Source organism: Terrapene carolina, unplaced genomic scaffold (assembly GCF_002925995.2).
Source record: "Terrapene carolina triunguis isolate 2854851 unplaced genomic scaffold, T_m_triunguis-2.0 Scaffold62, whole genome shotgun sequence".
NCBI lineage: Eukaryota > Metazoa > Chordata > Testudines > Emydidae > Terrapene > Terrapene triunguis.
In genome coordinates, this window is record NW_020664413.1 from 64,694,794 (window position 1) to 64,717,397 (window position 22,604).

The following is a 22,604-nucleotide window of genomic DNA, read 5'->3' on the forward strand; positions in this document are numbered from 1 at the left end:
GACGGTTCTGCTGCCTGGTGAAGTTATTCTATTGGTGGCAGGGAGAGGAAGGCAATGGGCACCTGAGTAGAGAGAGAGAGAGACTAGCAGGTAGGCCATTGGCCTGGGAGGCAGGAGGCCTGTGTTCTCTTCCTACCTCTGTCACTGGCCTTGGGTAAGTCCCTGTTTCCCTTTCTACGTCTAGAGAAGCAACTGTCTCTTGCTATGTGTATATACAGAATGGGGCCCTGATTTCAGTTAGTATCTCCAGGTATTACCCTTGTACGCGTAATAATGTAGGGATAGTTGAAAACTCCCATTATTATTGGGTTTTCTCTTCTTGTTTCTCTCTAATCTCCCTGAACATTTTACTATCACAGTGACCATCCTGTTGCTATAGGCTTATCGTTCAAGCATGGAATTGCTATCCAGAGAGATTCTATTGTACAGCTTGATTCATTTAAGAGTTTTACTTTATTTGACTCTATGCTTTCTTTCACATAGAGTGTCACTCCCCCACCAGTGCAAGCTACTGTGTCATTCCTATGTGTTTTGTACCCTGGTATTACTGTGTCCCATTGATTAGCATCAAAGAAACTCGGTGGAATGATGCCTATTATAGCAATATCCTCAGTTAATACCAGTTAATACCAGGCACCCATCTTAGTATTTAGACATCTAGCATTTGTATACAAGCACTTAAAAGATCTGTCAATATTTAGTTGTCTGCCTTCGTGTGATGTAATTGAATCAGACTCTTTTTCATTTCACAGTTTCTCTTCTGTTCCTACCTGTACTTCGTCAAGTTCTATTCTCTCCTCTTTACTAGGATCTAGAGTATCCCCTTTAATAAATCCGCTCTTACGGGATGCCTCTGTCAGACCCGTGTGCTCCGCCGAACCTATCAGTTTTCCCCCAGCCCTTAGTTTAAAAACTCCTCTACAACCTTTTTAATTTTACATGCCAGCAATCTGGGTGTTTTGGTTTAGACAGAGCCCATCCTGCCTGTATAGGCACCTCCTTTCCCAAAAGGCTACCCAGTTCCTAATAAATCTAAATCCCTCCTCCAAACACCATCAGCACATCCAGGCATTGAGACCCCGCAGTTCTGCCTGTCCAGCTAGCCCAGTGTGTGGCATTCGAAGCATTTCAGAGAATGCTACCACGGAGGTCCTGGGCTTTAATCTCTAACCCAGCAGCCTAAATTTGCCCTCCAGAAACTCTCGCTTACCTTTCCCTGTGTCATTGGTACCTACATATACCATCACCTCCGGCTCCTCCCCAGCACTGCACATAAGCCAGTCTAGGTGTCTCGAGAGATCCATAAACTTCACACCCTGCAGGCAATTCACCATGCAATTCTCCCAATCATTGCAAACCCAGCTGTCTATATTTCTAATTGAATTCCCCATTACTATTACCTGTCTCTTCCTAATAACTGGCCCCGTCTCTCCGAGGTGTCCTCAGTGTGAGAGGATAGCATGACATCATCCGGAAGGAGGTTCCCAACTGTGAGATAGGTTCCCTATGCTCTGCTTTGATGTTCTCCTTCCCTGAGACTTCGATTCTCCTCAACAGCACAGAGGCTGTCAAATTTGGTGTGGGACCATTCTACTGTGTCCCCAAAAGTCTCAGCTATGTTCCTCTCTGTCTCCCTTAGCTCCTCCAGCTCAGCCACTCTGCTCTCCAGAGCCCGTACTTGGTCTCTGTGGGCCATGAGCTCCTTGCACTGAGTACACACACATGCCGTCCACCCACAAGGCAGGGTGCATTCAGTGCAATACACTGCATAGCCCCAACTCTGCTGCTGGACTTCTGCCTGCATTGTTTTGAATCTTGCAGGGTGTTTTTGTTTTGGTTTTGTAGTTGTGGGGTTGGTTTTTTTGGGGGGGGGGAGTAGGGGAAGTGGTTATTGGCCTACATTTTGAGTGTTTGTTAGGTGTATCTGGCTCTCTCACTCCCTCACAAAACTCGTCTGTTCGCTAGCTCCTCTGGTCGCTTAGGAGCTGGCTTTTTAAACCCCTGTTCTCCCTGAGTTAGCCCCACTCCCTTGCCACAGGATCTTAAGAGGGATTAGGGATCAAAGGATGGCAGGCTAGAGCCTTGTTAGGAAGCTCTCAGCCTTGCCTAGCAGGCTGCTAAGCTCAGCTCATAGCCCCCCACCCCAAACAGACCACACTGTAACCTTCCATCAAGTAGGCACATGGCAGGCAAGCAAGCACTCAGGGTCACAGACAACAAACTCACTCCAAAGGTCACGGAGACACTCCTCCTTCACCTGGAGAAGTCCCTCCCAAAACTCCTCTATTTGCTGCTCCTGTTCGCTAGCTAATGATAAAGGCCCTCCCATTCCAACATTTATAAATCCCTTGGCGCTACATTAGCGCTCGTGTTTTGGAGTGCCCCTTGATCAAGAATTTCTGGTATGAGATGGGTCAGTGGGGCAATATGATACTGGATGCTAAGTTAGAGCCATCCCCTTAGGTTCCTTTCTTGGAGATACTCCAGATACCTGCAGGTTACCTGGTAACAAAGCAGCGTAGGTCCAACGTGCAGCTTTGGTCACTAAAAATTTGATCCTGACAAAATGGAAAATTCCATCCTCGCCAAACATTGATGCCTGGCTCACAGCTAACAAACACCTGGCATTCTGCAGAAGGGGAATCCCTGAACAATTCAAAGCAATTAGGGCTGACTGTTTAGAGGTCTAAGATTAATGTAGACCAGAGGTGGGCAAACTACGGCCCGCAGGACACATCCGGCCCGTGAGACCGTCCTGCCCGGCCCCTGAGGTTGGATAAGGAGCAAGGGGTCCCAAGGCGGGGGGAGCAGGGGGCAGTTGGATGGGGTGGAGGTTCTGGCGGAGGGTCAGGACAGGGAGCGGGGGGCTTGGATAGGCGCGGGAGTCCTGGGGGCCGGGGGTGTGGGTAGGGGTCAGGGCAGTCAGGGGACAGGGAGTGGGGGTGTTGGATAGGGGTTGGGGTCCAGGGGGGCAGTTAGGGGCGGGGGTGTAAATAGGGGACAGGGAGCAGGGGGAGGTTGGATGGGGTGGAGGTTCTGGCGGGGGGTCAGGGGATGGGGAGCAGGGGGGTTGGATAGGCGTGGGAGTCCCGGAGGACCTGTCAAGGGGCGAGGGTGTGGACAGGGGTCAGGGGACAGGTAGCGGGGGGGGGTCCCGGGGGAGTGGTTAGGGGCGGGGTCCCGGGAGGGGGCAGTCAGGGGTCAAGGAGCAGGGGGGGTTGGATGGGTTGGGGGTTCTGAGGGGGGCAGTCAAGGGGCGGGAAGTGGGATGGGGGCGGGCGCCAGGCTGTTTGGGGAGGCACAGCCTTCCCTACCTGGCCCTCCATATAGTTTCGCAACCCTGATGTGGCCCTCGGGCCAAAAAGTTTGCCCACCCCGATGTAGACCCTGAAGATAGATATGTTGCTTCCCCTCTTCTCCCTTTAACTTACCCCTCTTTACTTTATGTATGATGACGAATCTGGTATTTTGGTATATTTGTTGTATTTGGAAAAATTAATAAACATTATACATATAACGCGGTATTGTTACTGGCCTAATAAAAGCAATACTATAGAGTTGTCACTATCCAATATATTACAAGAGTTGCTGCTGTGGATTTTTTATTTTTATTTATTTTTATTTTTATTTTTGACCAGCACTGTAGAATCCTGGAGTATTATCTTAAAATCTACCCCTGTAGACAGGCAAACCTCATCTTAATCAGCTGACGTTTGAATTCCTCATTTTGGCCCCAAAGAAGAGTTTATCTTTAAGTTTTGGTATCTTGGGGGGAAGCCAAACCTGCCTCACTGTTTTGACAAGTTAATCAAGGACACAAGTTGAGATCTTTTCTTACACTCTGAACTGGCTATAAATAGTTGTTTGGAGTGCTGTATAAATAGCGTTGAGAGAAAGGAATTAACATCTGAAAAGCTTCTGCAAGATCAGCGTATCTAAATGGCATTATCATACAGAAATGGGGTCCATTAGAAGCATTAGGAACCAGATCCAAAAAAGAACTAGATAAGGTTGATGAGGTTCAACAAGGACAAGTGCAGCGTTCTTCACTTAGGACAGAAGAATCCCATGCACTGCTACAGACTAGGGACCGAATGGCTAGGCAGCAGTTCTGCAGAAAAGGACCTAGGGGTTACAGTGGACGAGAAGCTGGATATGAGTCGGCAGTGTGCCCTTGTTGCCAAGAAGACTAACGGCATTTTGGGCTGTATAAGTAGGGGCATTGCCAGCAGATCGAGGGACGTGATCATTTCCCTCTATTCGTGTCCAGTTTTGGGCCCCATAATACAAGAAGGATGTGGAAAAATTGGAAAGAGTCCAGCGGAGGGCAACAAAAATGATTAGGGAGCTGGAGCACATGACTTAAGAGGAGAGGCTGAGGGAACTGGGATTGTTTAGTCTCCAGAAGAGAAGAATGAGGGGGGATTTGATAGCTGCTTTCCACTACCTGAAAGGGGGTTCCAAAGAGGATGGAGCTAGGCTGTTCTCAGTGGTGGCAGATGACAGAACAAGGAGCAATGGTCTCAAGTTGCAGTGGAGGAGGTTTAGGTTGGATATTAGGAAAAACTTTTTCACTAGGAGGGTGGTGAAGCACTGGAATGGGTTACCTAGGGAAGTGGTGGAATCTCCTTCCTTAGAGGTTTTTAAGGTCAGACTCGACAAAGCCCTGGCTGGGATGATTTAGTTGGGGATTGGTCCTGCTTTGAGCAGGGAATTGGACTAGATGACCTCCTGAGGTCCCTTCCAACCCTGATATTCTATGAAGTTCATGGAGGATAGGTCCATCAATGGCTATTAGCCAGGATGAGCAGGGATGGTGTCCCTAGCCTCTGTTTGCCAGAAGCTGGGAATGGGTGACAGGGGATGGATCTCTTGATGATTACCTGTTCTGTTCATTCCCTCTGGGGCACCTGGCATTGGCCACTGTCGGAAGACAGGATACTGGGCTAGACGGACCTTTGGTCTGACCCAGTATGGCTGCTTTTATGTTCTTCTTCGGATATCCATAGTCACACTGAGTAATAACTCACTCTGTGAGTAGTGCCCTTGGCATCCAGGGACCTGCTTGTGCCATAACATCCTATCCAGTGTGAGTCAAGGCATCAGAACCTGTCTCATGATACATCCAGGTGGGCAGAGCAGGGAATTTGAAATGTCTCCAGCCTGTAAGGTGTGTGAAATAGCTGATCCATGTGATTAGACAACGCCTCCTGAAACAACAAAAACCCCCAAACAGGTTGAACACACAGTTCCTGACTTGTCTGACAATGGAGAGGGGGGAAAAGCTTTGGGAAAAATAACTGTGGGTGAGGGTGTCCTCCAAAAACAATGATAGCAATAGAAAAGAACAAAAAATGGAAATTCAGTGAGAATATGCACCGGCCCAATTGCTTTGCTCTTTATTGTATAGCATTATTTGGCTGGATTCTGGTGCATTTAAGAGCATTGATTGATTCTATAGCCAAGCTGTGTGATGCACGAGTATTGAGGTTGGACAGCAACAGAGTGTGTTGGGATATGTTCATTGGTACTTGTTATAGCACTTGCAGCAACTTGTCACCACGCGTTCAAGGACAGGTAGGGAAGCTCTGTTCTAACCTCCTTTCATTGAGAGACCTCAAAGGGGCTCCAGCGCCATGCGACTTATGCAGCTGTGCGACGTGGCTGGGCCATTTTACCAGCTCACAATAGTGCAGTGATTTAGGGCAAGTGTCAATGTAAATGGCTAAGCCAGGTGCAAGGCCTTGGGAATCAGGCACAAGGTATTTCAAAATATCCCAGTGTTGTGAGGCCTTGTTATAATCATCCCATAAATGGATAAACTGAGGCACCCAGGGTTTGGAACTTGTCCATTGTCTTGCAAGGCCCACTGGTTTTCTCAAGCATTTGGTTTGGGGGCGGGGGGGGGGGGTTGAGTTGGGTATTATGAAATGTTGACACAAGGGGCTGGAGTGGTAAATAAATAACCTCTTTTATACATTACGAAAACAAAGTAATACATACAAGATTATAGTGGCAGAATCCAGAATAGAATCCGGGCTTAGTCCTACTTCCAGTTCTTCCCTCTACCCCCTGGATACACTCCTACATGAGCCACAGTCATTATTTCAGGCACCCTCGTGAGAAATTAAGCAGACTTACTGTGAATGCATAAATATTAATAGAGCTGGGGGAATAATTTGTAATGAATAACTTATTTTACAAATTTCACCTCTTTCTCGCTTTGTGGATTGGCTGCAAGCAGATTGATTCCTCCCCCCCCCCACACCCCCCACCCATTTATTTTTATGTATAATTTCTGCTCTGTAGCTTGTGTGTGGTCAGTATTTTGTGAATAATCAGTGTTGGGAATACGAGGTGTTTGGATTGGACATGCAGGCCAGATGCTATTGTTTTGGTTCCCTGATTGGATGGTCATAACTCAGAACGAGGTTTCTAGTGTGAATATTCGTGGCTAGGAAATCGGCATTCGCTTTCTGAGAAGGTTCTGCCATACTTGCTAGAAACTCTTTCCATTTCAGCAAACATTTCTGCTAGAATATTCATGGACCGCAAACTCTTGACAGCAAATTCATGAAGACATTTGAATGAATATTCATGGGAATGTTTGCAGTATCTACCCAGCTCTGAATGTTATGAAGCCAAGGGGAGGATTATTACCTCTAGCAAAAAACAAGCCAACACTCTCTCCTGGTTACACAATGTAACTTCCGCTCCTTGGGAATGTGCCACATTGTTTGGGAGACAGAGGAAATATGTCTAAATGTACTTACTGTATGTCAGGTAATTGGCCAGAATTAACCAACATGAGATAGATCAGAAAGTGTCTGTTCTCCTCTTCCTAAAACAATATATACCCCTTGGATTAACCAAGTATCTGAATTATTTTGGAGATATTAGCCATATTCGGGGGGGGGCAATACAGCTGGGTGAAAAGACTAGCCTCACTGGGAAATATTTAAGGCCATATTGTGATATCTTTACTCACCAAAAAAGTACTTTATTTACTGGAACCTTATTATTATTATTTATTAACTCTCAATGGGATTTCTCATAGTGTAGGGTACTATTCAGTGTGTCACCATCTGCCCTAAGTAATTCCTGCTCACTCACAATGTTTAATCATTTATTGCAGCATTCGTTCACACGTACATGGCTCAGTTCTCCACGGATGTAGGCCCCCCGGCAAAGCCATTGATTTCAATTGGCTTGCCTGAGATGTGACGGAGAGCAGAATGTAGCCCCCAGTGCTTAGGAATCGCTGTGGCATTTGGCACTGAACTGCTAAGATGTACAAAACGTCGGCATGATGCCATATGCTCAGCGTCTGAAAGAAAATTAAACCACATGCTCCCTGCTACTTGTTTGCTTTCAGTCGATCCTTGCACGATGCTATTGAATTCTAATGTTTTATTCCACATCTCAATAATGCCGTAGCAGGGAGTAGGACAAAGTCATAATTTACTCTAAAAGTGGCTCAACGGCAGTTGGGCTGGATGCTTCTCTGGCATTTGTTTTCAACACAGGTGCTCATCCAGGATCGTAAAGAAGAAGCATAAGGCTTGGATTATGGCACATTCAAAATGTTAGCTTGGCAATCAAACAAAAACTCATGGCTGTTTTTTAACTCATTTCAGTGTTAAACCAGGAGCATAAAACTCTGTCTGCCTGCGCGCCCCGTGTCATTAGCATTCATTAATCTACGTTATTGTTAATGGGGAAGAGCCACAGCTGGTATAAACCTGGCAATTGACACCAGCTGAGGGTCTGACCCAACACGTTTTGGACCTTTGATTGCTCCCGCTTCCCTGCCCCCCCCCTTCTCTGTGGGTTTAAATGCCTCGCTAAGAGCTGGATTACAATGGGCCCTTACGCAGGAGCACAGGGGGAGGAACCATCTGCCCATTGCATACAACATAAGCACATAGGAATCGCCAGCTGGACCCAAGGTCCATCCAGTCCAAAATCCTGTCTCTGGCAGTAGCCAGTGCTGGCTGCTTCCGAGGAAGGTTCAAGAAATAGGCAGTAATGGAATAACCTGCCCCCCCATCCATGAAGGTCTCATCCTAATTCCTAAAATTGGTGCAGTCGCTCGACTCCTCTGAGTGCTGAGTCTATCAGTGCATCCCCCCCAAAGGGGAACGTATCACTCCAGAGCGAGCAGGGCAGGCAGAGAAGAGCCCAGCACCTCTGGTGCAAGCAGCCCATGTTCCTGAAGCTCGGCACAGCGTTCGCAGCCCCATGGCCACCTGTAGGCTCCAGGGAGGGTTCGTCCCTCTGAGTTCCCACTGCCTTGCCCATAGCGATGCAGGGCCCAATCCTTGCTGCTGAGGGGAGTGCTTAGTATTACGCCCGAATGGTAGCAAGGGTTTGCTGGCACCGGCCCATAGGTCTGTGGCTCTTTGCACCCTCGTCCAGCATCCTGTTTCAGTTGCCTTGTGACAGAAGATCTATAAGAAGTATCGGTGGGAAATGCCGTTTTGCCACTGCTTGTGCTTTTTATTGCTAGGTTTGTGATAGTTTAGTGTTTTTCTGAGAGCCTCAGCTTAATAGAGGTGGCCAAATCTGGTCCTCGGCGGTATACGTTCGTGCTTATTGGTGGCGCTTATCGGGTGAGGATAAAGGGCGCACGACGGGAAGAGTATTGGAGCTAGATTAGATCTGCCACAGATCAAAATACTTTAGTTTTGCCTTGTAATCCGTTCATTGATTTGCAGGCTGACATTCCTCCAGGGACTATCACAAATCCACCTACTGCTCCCTAGTGCGAGATTCTGCCTTTGTATGGCTGGATTAGCTGTCAGATGTGTAAACGCACAGGTAGCTAGAAAGCTCCCCAGGGACTACCCGGCTTCCAGTGCTGGAGAAAGCCACTTATTCCAGGCAGGTTGTCATTGGAACAGTGCGCTTTGCTGCTGATTGGACCCTCCTTTGGACACATTACAGCACAAAGGAGGAGATCTGCCCTTTTTGAAGTGTGGCAGTGTTCCTGTTAGATGCAGAGGCAGTTGTCAGGTCCTTAATGGATCAATAAATCTCAGAGCTTGGTAGGGTTATTACTATTTAATTCACATTTCTATTGCGGTAGTGTCTCGAGGCCTTACCCAGGTGGGGCTGCTATTGTGCAAGGCGGGTCCAAGCACATCGCACACCTGACATATGGCCCACCTGCCTTGTCTCTCCTTCCCAATGGGTACCCTGTGCTCCCAATTCCCTTCCCCCACCTCTCCCCTCCCCCTCTCCCATTCAGAGCCTGCCCGGCTCGCACCTTCCTCCTATCTGTTTCCCTCCAGGAGCTACTCCTCCCCTGCCATTCCCCCCTGGCTGCTGCAGGCTCTGTGCAGAGGGACTGAGGGGTGGAATGGTCCAGCAGTTCGCTTGACGGCCTGGAAGCCAGCCAGCCCTCGTAGCCCAGGGGAGAGAAGCACAACCCAGCTGTAGCCAACGCTGACTCACAGGCAGAATGAAACTAACCATTAGTCAATGTCACTGCAAAGTCCTGCTCTGTGAAGAGCACAGTGGGAGGGGAGCAGATGGGCAGGGAGAAGAGGGAACAAGTGGTGGGAGGAGAGAGATGAGGGAAGAGGCACCAGAGGAAGGCGGGAGAGGAGCATGGAAGCAACAGCACGTACGTGGAGGGTGGGGGAGAGGTAAAATAGACCAGACTAAAGGGAGAGGGGTAAGAAACAACTGATCCAGGGGGCTCCCCTAGCTTGCTGGCAGCCTAGATGGTCTACACACCAGGGCCGCCCAGAGGGGGGGGGGCAAGTGGGCCAATTTGCCCCAGGCCCCGCAGGGGCCCCCACAAGAATATAGTATTCTATAGTATTGCAACTTTTTTTTATGGAAGGAGCCCTCGAAATTGCTTTGCCCCAGGCCCCCTGAATCCTCTGGGCGGCCCTGCTACACACGCCCAGTCTGCTCCCCTCGGGTGGTCGCTGCCCCCATCAGCTCCTGGAAATGTGGGACCCGGGCGGGAAGCCAAGCCAAGTGCTGGCACGAGGGCTGCTGTGTGGAACACAGAGAGCCGCTGCTCTGGCTCTGGCCCTGCCTACCAAGCAGAGAGGAGCACTGACCATCACCAGGGCCGGAGGTGGGCGGCTCTCTCCCAGCAGCAGCAGAGCGGTGGGGCAGGGAATGGGGCAGACAGGCAGGACAGTGTGGAAGGAGGGAGCAAAGCAGGAGACCTAATCCAGCCCTCCCTCTGGCCTTGAAGAATCCCCCTCCAGCGCTGAATGCATCTCTCCTTCCAGCCTGGTTCTGCAGCTTGGCAGCTCTTTGACGGTGTCATCTGGCCCTGCTGTGTGTTAGTGCCACAGACGCAGCCAAAATCCATTGCAGGAAGGCACAGAATTCCCAACCTGGGCTCTGCTAGAGACAGACAAGCAGGGTCAGCGGATGCAGTCTGTGCTAGCGGCTGACAGGTAGAGGATTCCCTCAGCCTGTCAAACCCCTTGGCGCTAAAAGATCCCAGCTCCCTCCCCCGCCCCCAGCACAGCTTGGCTGCATTCCTCCTCACGCATTCAGCAGAGTTAATTGGAGCCTGGTGCTATAAATCTTACATCCTTAAGTGCCAGGCAATCCCTCCGTCTCTCCTGTGTGTGGGAGTTGTGGCAGTATTGAATTTTCAAATAAAATGATTAACAGACAGCCTTAGGGCAGCAATCGAGAAAACGTTCTTCCCCCTTCCTTGCCACCCTCAGCTCCAGAGGAAGCTTTTTGTTTAAATTTTAATGAAAAGGGCTTTTCTCTGTACTCCGGGGGGCGGATAACCCTTGCCCCGAACTGGTGACTGTTTTGGAATCTGTTTGTTGTTAGGAGTCTGGCAGGCAAACAGACTGTTGTTCTTAGGAGGCACAGGTGCTTAGTTCAACTTTAAATGCAGCTAGCTGCAATTATTGGCATTTCAAGTGTGTTTGACCTGGGACTTTAAACAGAAGCAAATGAGTCTACCTGATGGAAAAGTCTGTTCTCGGTCTCATAACATAACTACATGTCTCAGATTTCATGAAGCAGAGAATTAAAATCTGTTATGAACACCACTGACTGCAGTTTGGTTCAGTCGCACGCGGAAGTCTGTAAGCCTACTGTGTGAAGAAACAATTACTTCAACAGGCTGGGGAAGAAATATAGACATTGGGTTTATAATCTGCCCTGTTTGTGCTGTGGCAAAACTCATTTACTAGAGCTTTCAAAAAGGCCCGGTACAAAAATGGTTCTCCGACTCTATCAAGCAGAGGTCCCGTGTGAATGAAAAAGTGATCTTTTCATGAACACCAAATGTACTCATTTAGGATCAGATTTATGAGCATGTAAATCACCTGAGTTGAAATTGATAAAATACATTTAAAATAGTGTTCAAAATTATGTTTTCAATATTCAGTGTTGGATGAGTGACATTCATGTACTAGGGAGGAGACTTATTGGGGTAGTTTTTGCCACAATCTTGCCTTTTGCATTGTACTTTTATGTACCATGCTGTTATTCATTATATGTGTTGTTGTTACCATGAGCGGCTAGCCAGAATTTGAGATCTTGTCGATATTTCCAGTTGGGTGGAGAAAGTGATGACAGAGAGTGGTGCACTGTTGTTTGTCAACAAAGAATATACAAAGTCCTATTTCCCTGAACACAGGAGGAACCAAAAAGAGGAGATGGTTTTTTTGCTTACAGCCCCAACTTTCTTTTAGCCAGCATCTCTACGCTGTGCATCTTCTGACCCTTCTCAAGCTATCTATCTCCCTGCCTCCCTCACATACACAGTTCAGATTTCTGGGTGGGCTCCCGCACCCTCTTTGTCTCAGGTGCCAGCTGTCTCTTACAGCTGTTTTCAATGAGGAGTGAAGGACACACTCCACAGTTTAAACAAGGTTTAAGCCAACCTACAGCAGTACGTTACATACAATAGGTTTGCTGATACTGAGTGATTTTTTTTTTTTTAAGGCAAAATTGCAGGCCAAAGTCTGTCCTCTCAGACCATGCCTAATTCTGTGCTCAATGTGGTGTAAATCAGAGGTGACACTGCTGGAGTCCATAATCACTGAGAGTGAGAAGAGAGCCAAGTCCTGTGTGTACAACTCCCATTAAAATCAAGAAGCAAGGGGGTGTGTGGGTGAGAGAGAGAGAGTGAGTGTGCCATTTGGTCCTGCTTCTGGAGAGCAAAGCCCTTATTTTATAAAGAATGAAAATGAAAGGAATGAAAACAGCAGAATGCAAATTGCAATTAGCATTGTCTAGACAGTGCAGCGTCATTGTGGTCGTTAAAAGGGAAGCCGGATGTCGTTGTTTTCTTTTGTTGATGTCTTTTCTGGTTTATCAGGAAGGAGGGGAAGAAAGAGAGAGAGAGAGAGAGAGACCTACCTACATCAATTAGAACACTGCCCTGGGTCGGGAATGCAGATTAAACCCAGAACCTCTGGATCTTAAAAGCATAAGTGTCTGGAACTAAAGTTTGTTAGTGGATGGCAGCAGCAGACTCATAAATGTTTTACATGTTCCAGCCACTAGATGGGGACAAAGAGCTATACGGACCAAACACATACACAGCCATAGAAATGCCATGTGCTTCAAAGAGGCCCCTTTGGAGTAATGGAAATGCTCAGTTAAGGCATTCAAACAACCTTAACTCTTTTTCCTGTAGTGACACCATGGGGCGGGGAGGGGGTGGGGGTGGTGGGACAACACTCTAATCTTGGATTACAAACATTAAAATGCATTAATCATAATCCTGTGGGTATTGCATGGCATTCCCAGGGGGCAGAGTTTAGCTTGTTTGGGTGCCCTAACTGCGTGTTACCTTAACATGTCTGGATTTCTTTTAAGTTTAACCTTGGCTCTGAATTTCCTAGGGTGGTCACACTTGGTTTGGGGATATTTTCAATATCTATGTACCATATTTTACTGTAAATTGCTGACATGCACTCTCAGCCTTAACTCCAACCTATTGGGGCCCGATCCAAAGTCCCCGGAACTCAATGGAAAGATGCCCAATGACTTCAATGGTCTTTGGATCAGGCCCTTGGTCATTAATATATCCCACAAGCACCAGTAGGATATATTAATGACCAAGACACAGGCCCCCAAACCTGTGCTAGTATCTGCTGGGGTCCCACTGCAGGTGCCTCAATTTCAGCCTTCTCCTTTTTCTAGGCATTCATCTTGGCCGGAATCATATGGATTTGGCCCTGCCCCCCCTTCTTGCAGAAGGGCCAGACCTGCTCTTTTCAAACACGCCTGAGATCACATGAAGCCCCTCCCTTGCTCTCGTGGGTCTTTCTGGAGGCCTGGCTGTACCCTTTAGTCAACCAGGGCCCACGCAGCCGATGCTTGACTCCGCCTTACGGAATTACCCCGAGGCGATACGCTTCTCGTGCTACTGCACTCACGCGTCTCTGCCTTGTTCTTTAAAGCTGCAGTACAGGCACAGCACTCCTTTAAAAGGACTAGTGAGGAGATCCTGGATGGCCATTGAAAGGTCAAAGTTGTTTGCTACAATGTTAGCTAGCACCACCTGGTAACGACATGGTTATTTTTATTATCCATTATTTGTATGATCGCCCAGAGGTTCCAGCTAAGATTGGGAATGCAGTGGGCAGGGCGCTGGACAAACACCTAGTAAGAGACACTTTTGGCCTGAGAAGCTGATAGTCTAAATACACAGGACAGGAATGATTATTCCCATTTTGCAGATGGGGACCTGCGGGACAGAGATGAAATGGCCTGCCCAGAGTCAGCGACAGAGCTGTAGCAGTGCACGGACTCCTGCTCTTCGAGCATCTGGAGCGCCCTCTGCCGGCCAGTGTCCTGCTGCCGCTTGGCCCCCGTGTCCCTCCCGGACCCGGTGCCCTGTTATCTGGGGTACTGCCCCTTGGCAGTAACCCCTTTGTCTCAGGGTCTCCCCTCCCCAGGGAACCCCCACCCACTATCCCCACCTCGCCTCAGTATAAGGCCACTGCCAGTCATCGTCTAGCCCCACGCCCTGGGGCAGACTGCAGTATCAGCCTACTCATCACCGGCTAGGTTGGGTTTGGACCTGCTGCCTTTGCCTACCCCTGGGCTGCCCTCTGTAACCCCCAGTACCCATTGGCCTTCTGCTAGGCCGCAGCCTGGGGCTTTCCAGGCTGGAGCCTCCCCAGCTCCTCTGCCTTTCCCCAGCCTTGCTCCACTCAGGTACTCTGCTCAGGTCCATATCCCTCTCAGAAGCTAGAGGGAGTCTGTCTAGGCTCCTGGCTCCCAGCCTCTTATACAGGCCAGCTGTGGCCTGACTGGGGTGTGGCCCAGCTGCGGCCGCTTCCCCAATCAGCCCAGCTTTTAGAGCTCCCAGCCACCATCTTCCCCCAGGGCTGTTTTAAGCCCTTCAGGGCAGGAGCAGGGTAACCACCCTGCATTGGCCTGCTAAACCCAGGGTTGTGAGTTCAATCCTTGAGGGGACCACTTAGGGATCTGGGGCAAAAATCAGTACTTGGTCCTGCTAGTGAAGGCAGGGGGCTGGACTCAATGACCCTTTGGGGTCCCTTCCAGTTCTATGAGATAGGTATATCTACAAGAACCAAAAACTGAATACACATCTCCTGAGTCCCAGCCCTATGCCTTAATCACAAGAGCTTCCTTCCTCTCCCAACATGGGGTGTGTTACTTTTGAGCACCTTGGCTATACCTTAGCACACCACAGTCTGCCAGGCAATTGGGGAACAGAGACAAATGCACTAACCTATAGATTACAAGGACGTGGTTCCTATTCGTATGAAAGTGGATGGTAGTAAAGTAGCAGATACAGGGTGTATATAATGGCTCTAAATGCTAGCGCGAAAGTCATCAGAGGTGTCTCACTTATATGCTTTTATTGTGACTCTATTAGCGTGGACAGTCGAAGAGGAGACAAAGCTGATCTAAATTTATAGCAGCACTTATTAAAGGGAGGATGACTTAAATGTGAATAATAGCCAAGAAACACCAATTATTCTGCTTGACAACTATCTAAATTACTTCTGGGTAGTTAAGACCAGCAATGTCAAACCTGTGGCCAGTTTTAGTTAAACCTGTGAGCTCTGAGGGCTGGTCTACACTGGGGGGGGGGATCGATCTAAGATACGCAACTTCAGCTACGAGAATAGCGTAGCTGAAGTTGACATATCTTAGATTGATTTACCTCGGGTCCTCACGGCATGGGATCGATGGCCGCGGCTCCCCCGTCGACTCCGCTTCCACCTCTCGCTCTGGTGGAGTTCCGGAGTCAACGGGGAGCGCGTTCGGTGATCGATTTATCGCGTCTAGACGAGACACGATAAGTCAATTACTACCCGCCGATCCGGCGGGTAGTGAAGACGTACCCTGAGAAGCGTACTATCAAGTCCTGGTACTAATAAAGCTAATGAGAGGAAAGAAATAGTTTTCTGATGCTGTAAAAATGCAAACATCTTTGGGATGGCGCCAGACCACCCCATTCCCAGTCATGCCTGTGACAGGCACGGACCAGTAAGTCCTACCAAGCTACATAGTGCATTTCACCTCCTTCCCATTAAATGGATTGCCCCGCTGATTTAGACTCATCTATAATTTAGAGTGCCCAGGCGTCTTGCTTTGCCCATAATAGCTCCAGTTTTCAGGCAAAACTCCTGGGCAAATGTTAAGATAAATGTGTGAAGTTCACCACCCGCCCTTTGTTTAATGCGATGCCACAAATGTTATCCCTGCAAATGGATTTGTGAAGGGAGGGGGAGAAGAAAGTTTTGAAGTGTATTTCTGCCTATGTAGTGAGGTTAAAGCACAGGGCCTAACTGGAAGTCACTTGAAAGGTTATTTTATTGAATTCATACGTATGGAAATATTTCTGTTGTCCGTAGAATGGAGGGAACCTTTCAAGTAGCTGACCACTGCAATAGATGCAGTGTTTATACACTTAGGTTTGGGGACAGATTACCAGTTCCACCAATAGTCCCCATTTTTAAGTCTAGGGATTATGTCGTGCAAACGGCTAATCTTTCAAAACGCAAGAAACTTGAAGAGCATTTCCAGTTTGTACTTGGGTCTGTCTATGTACATGTACGCTAAAAACTTCCTTCGGTTTCCAAAGATTTGGCCGAGAAAGGCAGGTGATCCAGTGGATGAGATACTGTTCGAGGAGTCAGGAAGCCTGGGTGTTGGACCCGGCTCTGCCACTGATTTATTGTGACCTTGGGCAAGTCGTTTCCCTCCCCATCCACCATCTGGCTTGTCTGTTTAGACTGCACGCTTGTTTTGGACAGGGCCTGTTTCTTACTAATGTATGTGAATAGCACCTACCACAGTGGAGCCCCAATAAAGCAGCTAGGGTGACCAGATGACCCAATTTTTATAGGGACAGTCCTGATTTTGGGGTCTTTTTCTTATATAGGCTCCTATTACCCCCCACCCCCCACCCCCTGTCCCAATCTTTCACACGTGCTGTCTGGTCACCCTAAAAGCAGCTAGTCAATGTCAATTTGGGAGTTGTGTTGAATGGGAAAGAGCTACTGGTGATGACAGCTTGAGAACAATGACTATATTAACATTTCCACATACACCAAGCCAATGGCATGAAATAAACTTTCAGTGGACTCTTAACATTGGTATGGTAGGTAGACTTGAGTGCAGTTTTGAAATTCTGTCCCGTGAGAAATTCTGACACTTAAACATTTGGTTTTTGTCCTGATACAGGAGATGTTGCTCTCTTGGGAGCTTGAATCGGTGCCAGAACTGTAACTCCCGTAAGGCCATAGAACCACAATAAGAAAATGCAGTTTAATGTTTGGTTGAATTGATTCAAAAGGAAACATTTGGGGTCATTTCTGACAATGAAATATTCTAATTTGGGTTGAACCAACCCAAAATAAAATATTTCACTTTGGCTTGCCCTGATGGAAAATCAATTTTTTTTTTGGCAAAATCAGTATTTCAGGTTAAAAATAATAATTTGGCAGAAACCACATTTTCCATTAGAAAAATCACTCCAATGGCCAATGCCTAACCAGCTCCAACTGTTGGTTAATACTAAAAGCCTGGAATGCAATTGAGCCTCCCCCTTTCACAGTCACTTATATACACATGTTTGCAGATATGCATTTTTTTCTTGAAATGTAGATTTAAAATGCACCAAGAGAGAGAGAAACAAATACATATTGGAAAGAGCTGCTTTCCCTTAGAATAGTGCTAAGTTTGGTTTCGAGATCTGCTCTAGATCTAGCCTGTGATTCATGTGCTTGGATGTTAAAATATTATTGAAAATTCACTCCAGGTAGTAGGAAAACAGATGCAAAAAAATGTGACTAGAAGACAGTTGACGTTACACTTGACCATAGTTTTGGGCAATACTGAATACATGTGACAATCACATTTCCCAGAGCAGTTTGGTTTAGCTAATTTAACTTCTACAATCAGCTCACCTGGTGATTGGGATAATGCAGCCAACAGTCCTCAAAGAGGCTAAACCTCTACAGCCCCTCACATCTCTGACTTTTCAGAATTGATTTTATTGAGATCTGAGGCTCCGTATTTCACAGTATAACGCTAGTGGGTGTGTATGGGGGGAGAAGCATTGCATGTACATAACCAGCCGGGCCATGTTTTATTTGTTGGGCCTTTATGAGCATGAGAAAACAAAAATCCTGCTGACTTCAGAAGCAACTTGGGTTTGAAATTGTCTAATAAAGATTTTTTCTTTTTTAAGTCCAAGATCAGCAGATTAAAGGAATCCCCTTTACAAAATAAAAACTATAACCAAGCTTGTTTGGGAGACAAATCAATTATGGATGCCGTGAATTATTCATTGTTATCGGGGAACCAGCTCAGGATCCCAGGGACTGATTTTAAGGAGCTGGAGGGAGTTATAGCAGCCGCGGGTATAAATTGGCAGAGCTCCATTCACTTCACTGGAGCGCTGCCAATTTACACCAGCTGAAGATTTAGTCCCAATGTTTTTCTGCGGTCTTGCAGCCGGTCTAGGAGGAAGGGGACACTGCATTACCAATCAGCTGCTCAGAGGAAGCCTTTGACCGTGACAAAGTATCCAATGAATGGGGAGGGTCGTGAAGGAAGCTAAATGTTTGAAGCTTTGTTTTATGCTTGGAAACCAATTCAGCACTCTCATGGCGTCTACAAAAACGTTATTTAACTGCACAATGGGCACAATCCTCGCCCCATTGAAGTGAATGAGGGTTTTGCCATTGATTTCAATGGGGCCAGGATTTCCTGCCTGGTGCTAATGGACTATGGTGATGTGGGATGCCTGGTGATTTGAAGGGATGGGGAGGGGCTGTACTTTGGGATGACTTCATCAGACTCCCTGCTCGTAACCGATTATCATGTGGTCTAACGCTCAAATCCACCATGTGTCCTGCCCCCCTGCTCTCCTTCCATACACACCCAGCCCCCATTTTAATTTATTTATTTATTTTGTATGTGTGTTTCCAGGTCCAAACTGCTTTGCAGGAACCACCATAATTCCGGCTGGCATGGAAGTGAAAGTGGATGCGTGTAACATCTGTCACTGTCACAACGGGGACTGGTGGAAGCCTGCTCAGTGTTCAAAACGCGAATGCCACGGCAAGCAGACTCTGTAGATGCAAAATCCAGACCAATGACAAGTCTATTAAAAGACAAATGTAATGGCTTCTACACTGCACATGTCAAACCTCCTGCCAGCTGCAATAGGGTCACCAGCAAAACCTTTTAGGGTTAACAAAAGTGAATATTTTGCTAACAGGAAAGTTCTCTCACACACCGTATACAGAATATATATCCCGTAGCTAGATATCTAATCTGCTTTTGCTTGATGGGGACTCAGTAGCTGAGGTTTTGGAAGGGAAAATACCTGCACAGGTTCCTCCACTCATACTTGTAGCTTATCTATCACTTCCTACAGCGTGAATTGCATTTTTGCTGTTGTGATTTATTTTTTTTAGCATCTTCCTAAACTTTCTCACAGCCAGGGTCTTCTGGGTCATAAGGTTATGGGTTAAACAAGAATGAGTACTTTTAAAATGTTTAATGATGCTAAAAAAGAGATGGGAGGTGGAGGGATGGATAGATGGAAGAAATCAACCTGGACTGTAAACTGCAGAAAGGTCGGACCAGATGCACAGATAAAGAGAGATCGGCCACCCGCTAGGAACGCTCTGTCTGTGTTATGCTTTCTCCACCAAGTGGGGACAATCAAGTTGAAGAAATCTACACAATAATCACGACTGATACATTAAAGCTGTCAATCAAACCACTAAATGATGCCGGATAACAGCAGTAGGTGGATGCAACTTCCTTGATACCAGTGAACAGGATGGGGAAACACGAACCAAAATAATTTGGAAAATGACACACACTAGGTTTGCAGCCGAGGTTGAAAATGTGCCCCATTTGTCACCCGCATCGATCAAGTTCTTTGCTTTGGACTGTTTGTAATCACTTTGGAGACACGTACATTCCTGGTGTACCTGTGCTGCCTTACACCAGTGATTAGTTTGGCCCTTTGTGGCTTCTGCTAGCATAAACTGTTGGGTCAACATGCGCAGACCCACTGTGACTATGATCAGCATTGACACTAGCCCTTTGATTTGGTTTCAACATGCAGCTTCCCTGAGCTACGTCTGCATTTACCTTATCACTGTGCCATCACCACTCTGCGCCAAACCCTCGTCTCACTGAACTCAATGGCGAAATTTCACTTGACCTCAGTGAGACCAAAGCTTTGGCCCACTGTTGCTATTGCAAGTGCAGATCTGAATGCAACTCTGACCAGCCCCCGGTGAGATTTCTCCAGCTGTTTTCTGGAGATTTTTTTTATGAATTAAAATATGGGATGTGATTAAAAAAAGGTTAAAATCACAAAACTGCCCTGGAGCACCAGCAGAAATAGTGACATGGACAACTGGTTGTTCACAGAGCAAGCTAAACCTGTGCCCTTATTAACATACATGGTGTGAGCTGTGGCAGAGCATGTTCTCCTGTCCTATGGACAGTGGACAAGATCTTGTTTCCTGAGAACACTCTTAATGAGCCCCTCACTTTCTCACCATCCCCCAAGGCTTGTGACCATGATGGCCAAGGAACCCATCTGTAAACCCCACTCCTAGGAGATGAGCATGCTCCTCGCACCTCTGACCCTCCTAGACCCTAGCAGCCCAAGAGCAAATGATCAAGTTTAAATGTCTCATCCCTACATGGAGCTCATCCTGGGACTTTTCCCACTGACTTCAGTGATGGGCTACCAGTGGACTAGGCCTGCAAAGACATAGTTCCCACGATTTACAATAGCACTTGTCATACAAGGCCAGACTATTAACCTCCTCTCCATGCGGAGTCATACCTTCCGCCTGGTGTAGCTCAATTGAAGCCAATGGGTTCACTCACGAAGTAAGGTGCTACTCAGCATGAGACAGAGGATCAGAACATCTCCCCCAGACATTACAAGTCTTCCCTCCTAATAGCAGTTAGTTCCAAGAAGAGCCATTCCTAAAATGAACGTGGTGAGGAGTTGGCCCCTTAACTCCTTGAGTAAACTGGTTTCCTTGCAGTACAAATAGCTTTGCCATCCTGCTGACCAGCAAGAGCCCCTTCTGCAGAGCACCGGTCTGCACCAAGGTTGGAACTTTGCTGTGGCAGGCATTCATAGATAATATGCACTGTTGAATCATTCACGAGCATCCCTGCGTGATTTATTCATGCCCACACAAAGTAGAGGCAGTCCAGGCTTTCTATGCACGGAGAGACATGGTTTCCTTTGCAGTAAGGTAGCCTAGTGCCAGCTTTGAAATTCACATTCATGGGAATAAAAAATAAATGATGTGGCTGGGGTGGAAACACAAAGAAAACCTTTAGTAGAGCCATGATGAGAAGCTACAGTGTCCTTCTTGGGGGAACGAAAAGCGAACATGCAACTGGGACACCAAGATGTAATAATTCTGCATCAAAGGATAAGCACACCAAGAGCTCTGGCAAGGACTTACTAGGGCAAAGGGTGTATACACTGAGACGCCATCTTCAGAAAGCAGCTACCAACACTGCTGGAGGAGGGCAGCTCCGTGGTCTTTGTTAGCAGCCAGAGAGAGTCTTTTCCTGGTGTCTCACTGCAAGCTATTTACTTTCAGGCTTCGGAGCCCTGACACCTGTTTGTTTATCTTCCTGAAGATGTAACCCAATACTGTGACAGACCTCCTCAAAGCAGTGATACCACTTTACAGTTCTATTATAACCAGGTCACGGCTTTTGAACCATTGGTTGCTTTTTTATTTATGATTTTTTGTTAAGACTTTGGACCCCAACGCTGCTCTTATTAGAGTCCATGGCAAACTCTTGGGGATGGCTCCTCGGCGGCTTTAAATTAGCACAGTTCCGCTGAAATCACTGGAGCCATGTTGACGTAAACCAGCTGCGGCTCTGGCTCGCTTCGGCGTCAATGGTAGGAGAATCAGATCCTTTGTTTGCAACCAGTCTGTTGCCTCTGTGTTCGTATTTCCTCCCCATTTGAGTTTTATTGGGGCCAGATTCGCAGCTGCCGGAATTCAGCATGGCGCTGTTGAAGTCAGCTACGATTTACACCCGCTGAGAATGTGGCCCATGTACACTGCTACTGTTAAATAAGGGACCATCATATTTACTTGTAACCGGCTAGCTGTCAATGACTAGCCAATTTCAGAAAGCTCTGAACAACAGTGTGCCTGAAAAATGAATGGGACAAACCCCCCAAACTTGACTGTAAAAATATGGGGTTCTAGCAACAATATTTGATGTGTAAAAAATATATTATTAAAAATTATTTTGTTAAATATAAAGTGTGTTAACCTGCAAAAAACATGTTTTTGGTGTATTTTACTCTGCCACTCGTCCCCCAAAGTACATGTCAGCTCATCACTTTCCTCCAGTTCCAAATGAAACAGGACAGCCCAGTCTCAGGGATCTCCAGGGGGGTTTGGCTGGAGACTGCAGGAGCTCGCCTGGTGCCCGTAAATAGCTGAGGAGATCCTGGATTCTGGCAGAGTAGGTTAAACCACCAGATCCTCAGCTGGTGTAAACTGGCACTGATGTTAATGGAGTGACACTGATTTATACCAGCTGCGGCACTGTCCCGCAGCCTTTTCTTGAACATTCATTTATTTGTTACAAGATGGCTCCTGAACTTGTATGAGCTGTTGTGCCTTTGCCCAACTCTAGCCTACACACTTATGTCCCCAGGTGCAGCAAAGTTAGTATCTGGATCAGTGCATTGAAAGCCCAGTATCTCTAACAATAGGACGGCGAGTTACACAAGACACTAGCTTTGTTCCAGAGGTCTTGTACTGTGATAGCGAGAGCTCGACTGGTCCCAAAATGGTAATAGTCCTTGGCACTTCTCTAGCGACTACCAGCCAAGGATCTCGGAGCCCCTTAACAGACATTAATGGAAAATAATAAAATACCCAGCTCTTAAAGTGCTTTCAAAGGAGGTCAATATCATGATCCCCGTTTTACAGATGGGGAAACTGAGGCACAGAGGGGGCCACATGACTGCCGAAGGTCACACTGAAAAGTTACGGTAATGCTGTGAACACCACTGTCCTGACCCCTGGTCCTTTCCTTTAACCCCACTGCTATCACTCCCCTTGTGGTACCACTTTAAA

The 22,604-nt window shown here is 47.3% G+C and overlaps 1 protein-coding gene across 2 annotated transcripts in view; it reads left to right on the top strand.

Annotated features, from left to right (window-relative positions):
- VWC2L (von Willebrand factor C domain containing 2 like) overlaps positions 1 to 22,604 on the top strand; it is a 145,313-nt gene that overhangs the window by 79,040 nt on the left and 43,669 nt on the right. Inside the window, exon 4 of one of the 2 annotated variants that reach the window (XM_026647711.1) lies at positions 18,427 to 21,788. The exons of the other annotated variant lie outside the window; for it this stretch is intronic. Within the exon in view, the coding sequence (XP_026503496.1) occupies positions 18,427 to 18,575 (149 nt within the window). The 3' untranslated portion in view covers positions 18,576 to 21,788. Of the gene's footprint in view, positions 1 to 18,426; positions 21,789 to 22,604 lie in introns of those variants that run through there. 2 annotated transcript variants of the gene reach the window in all.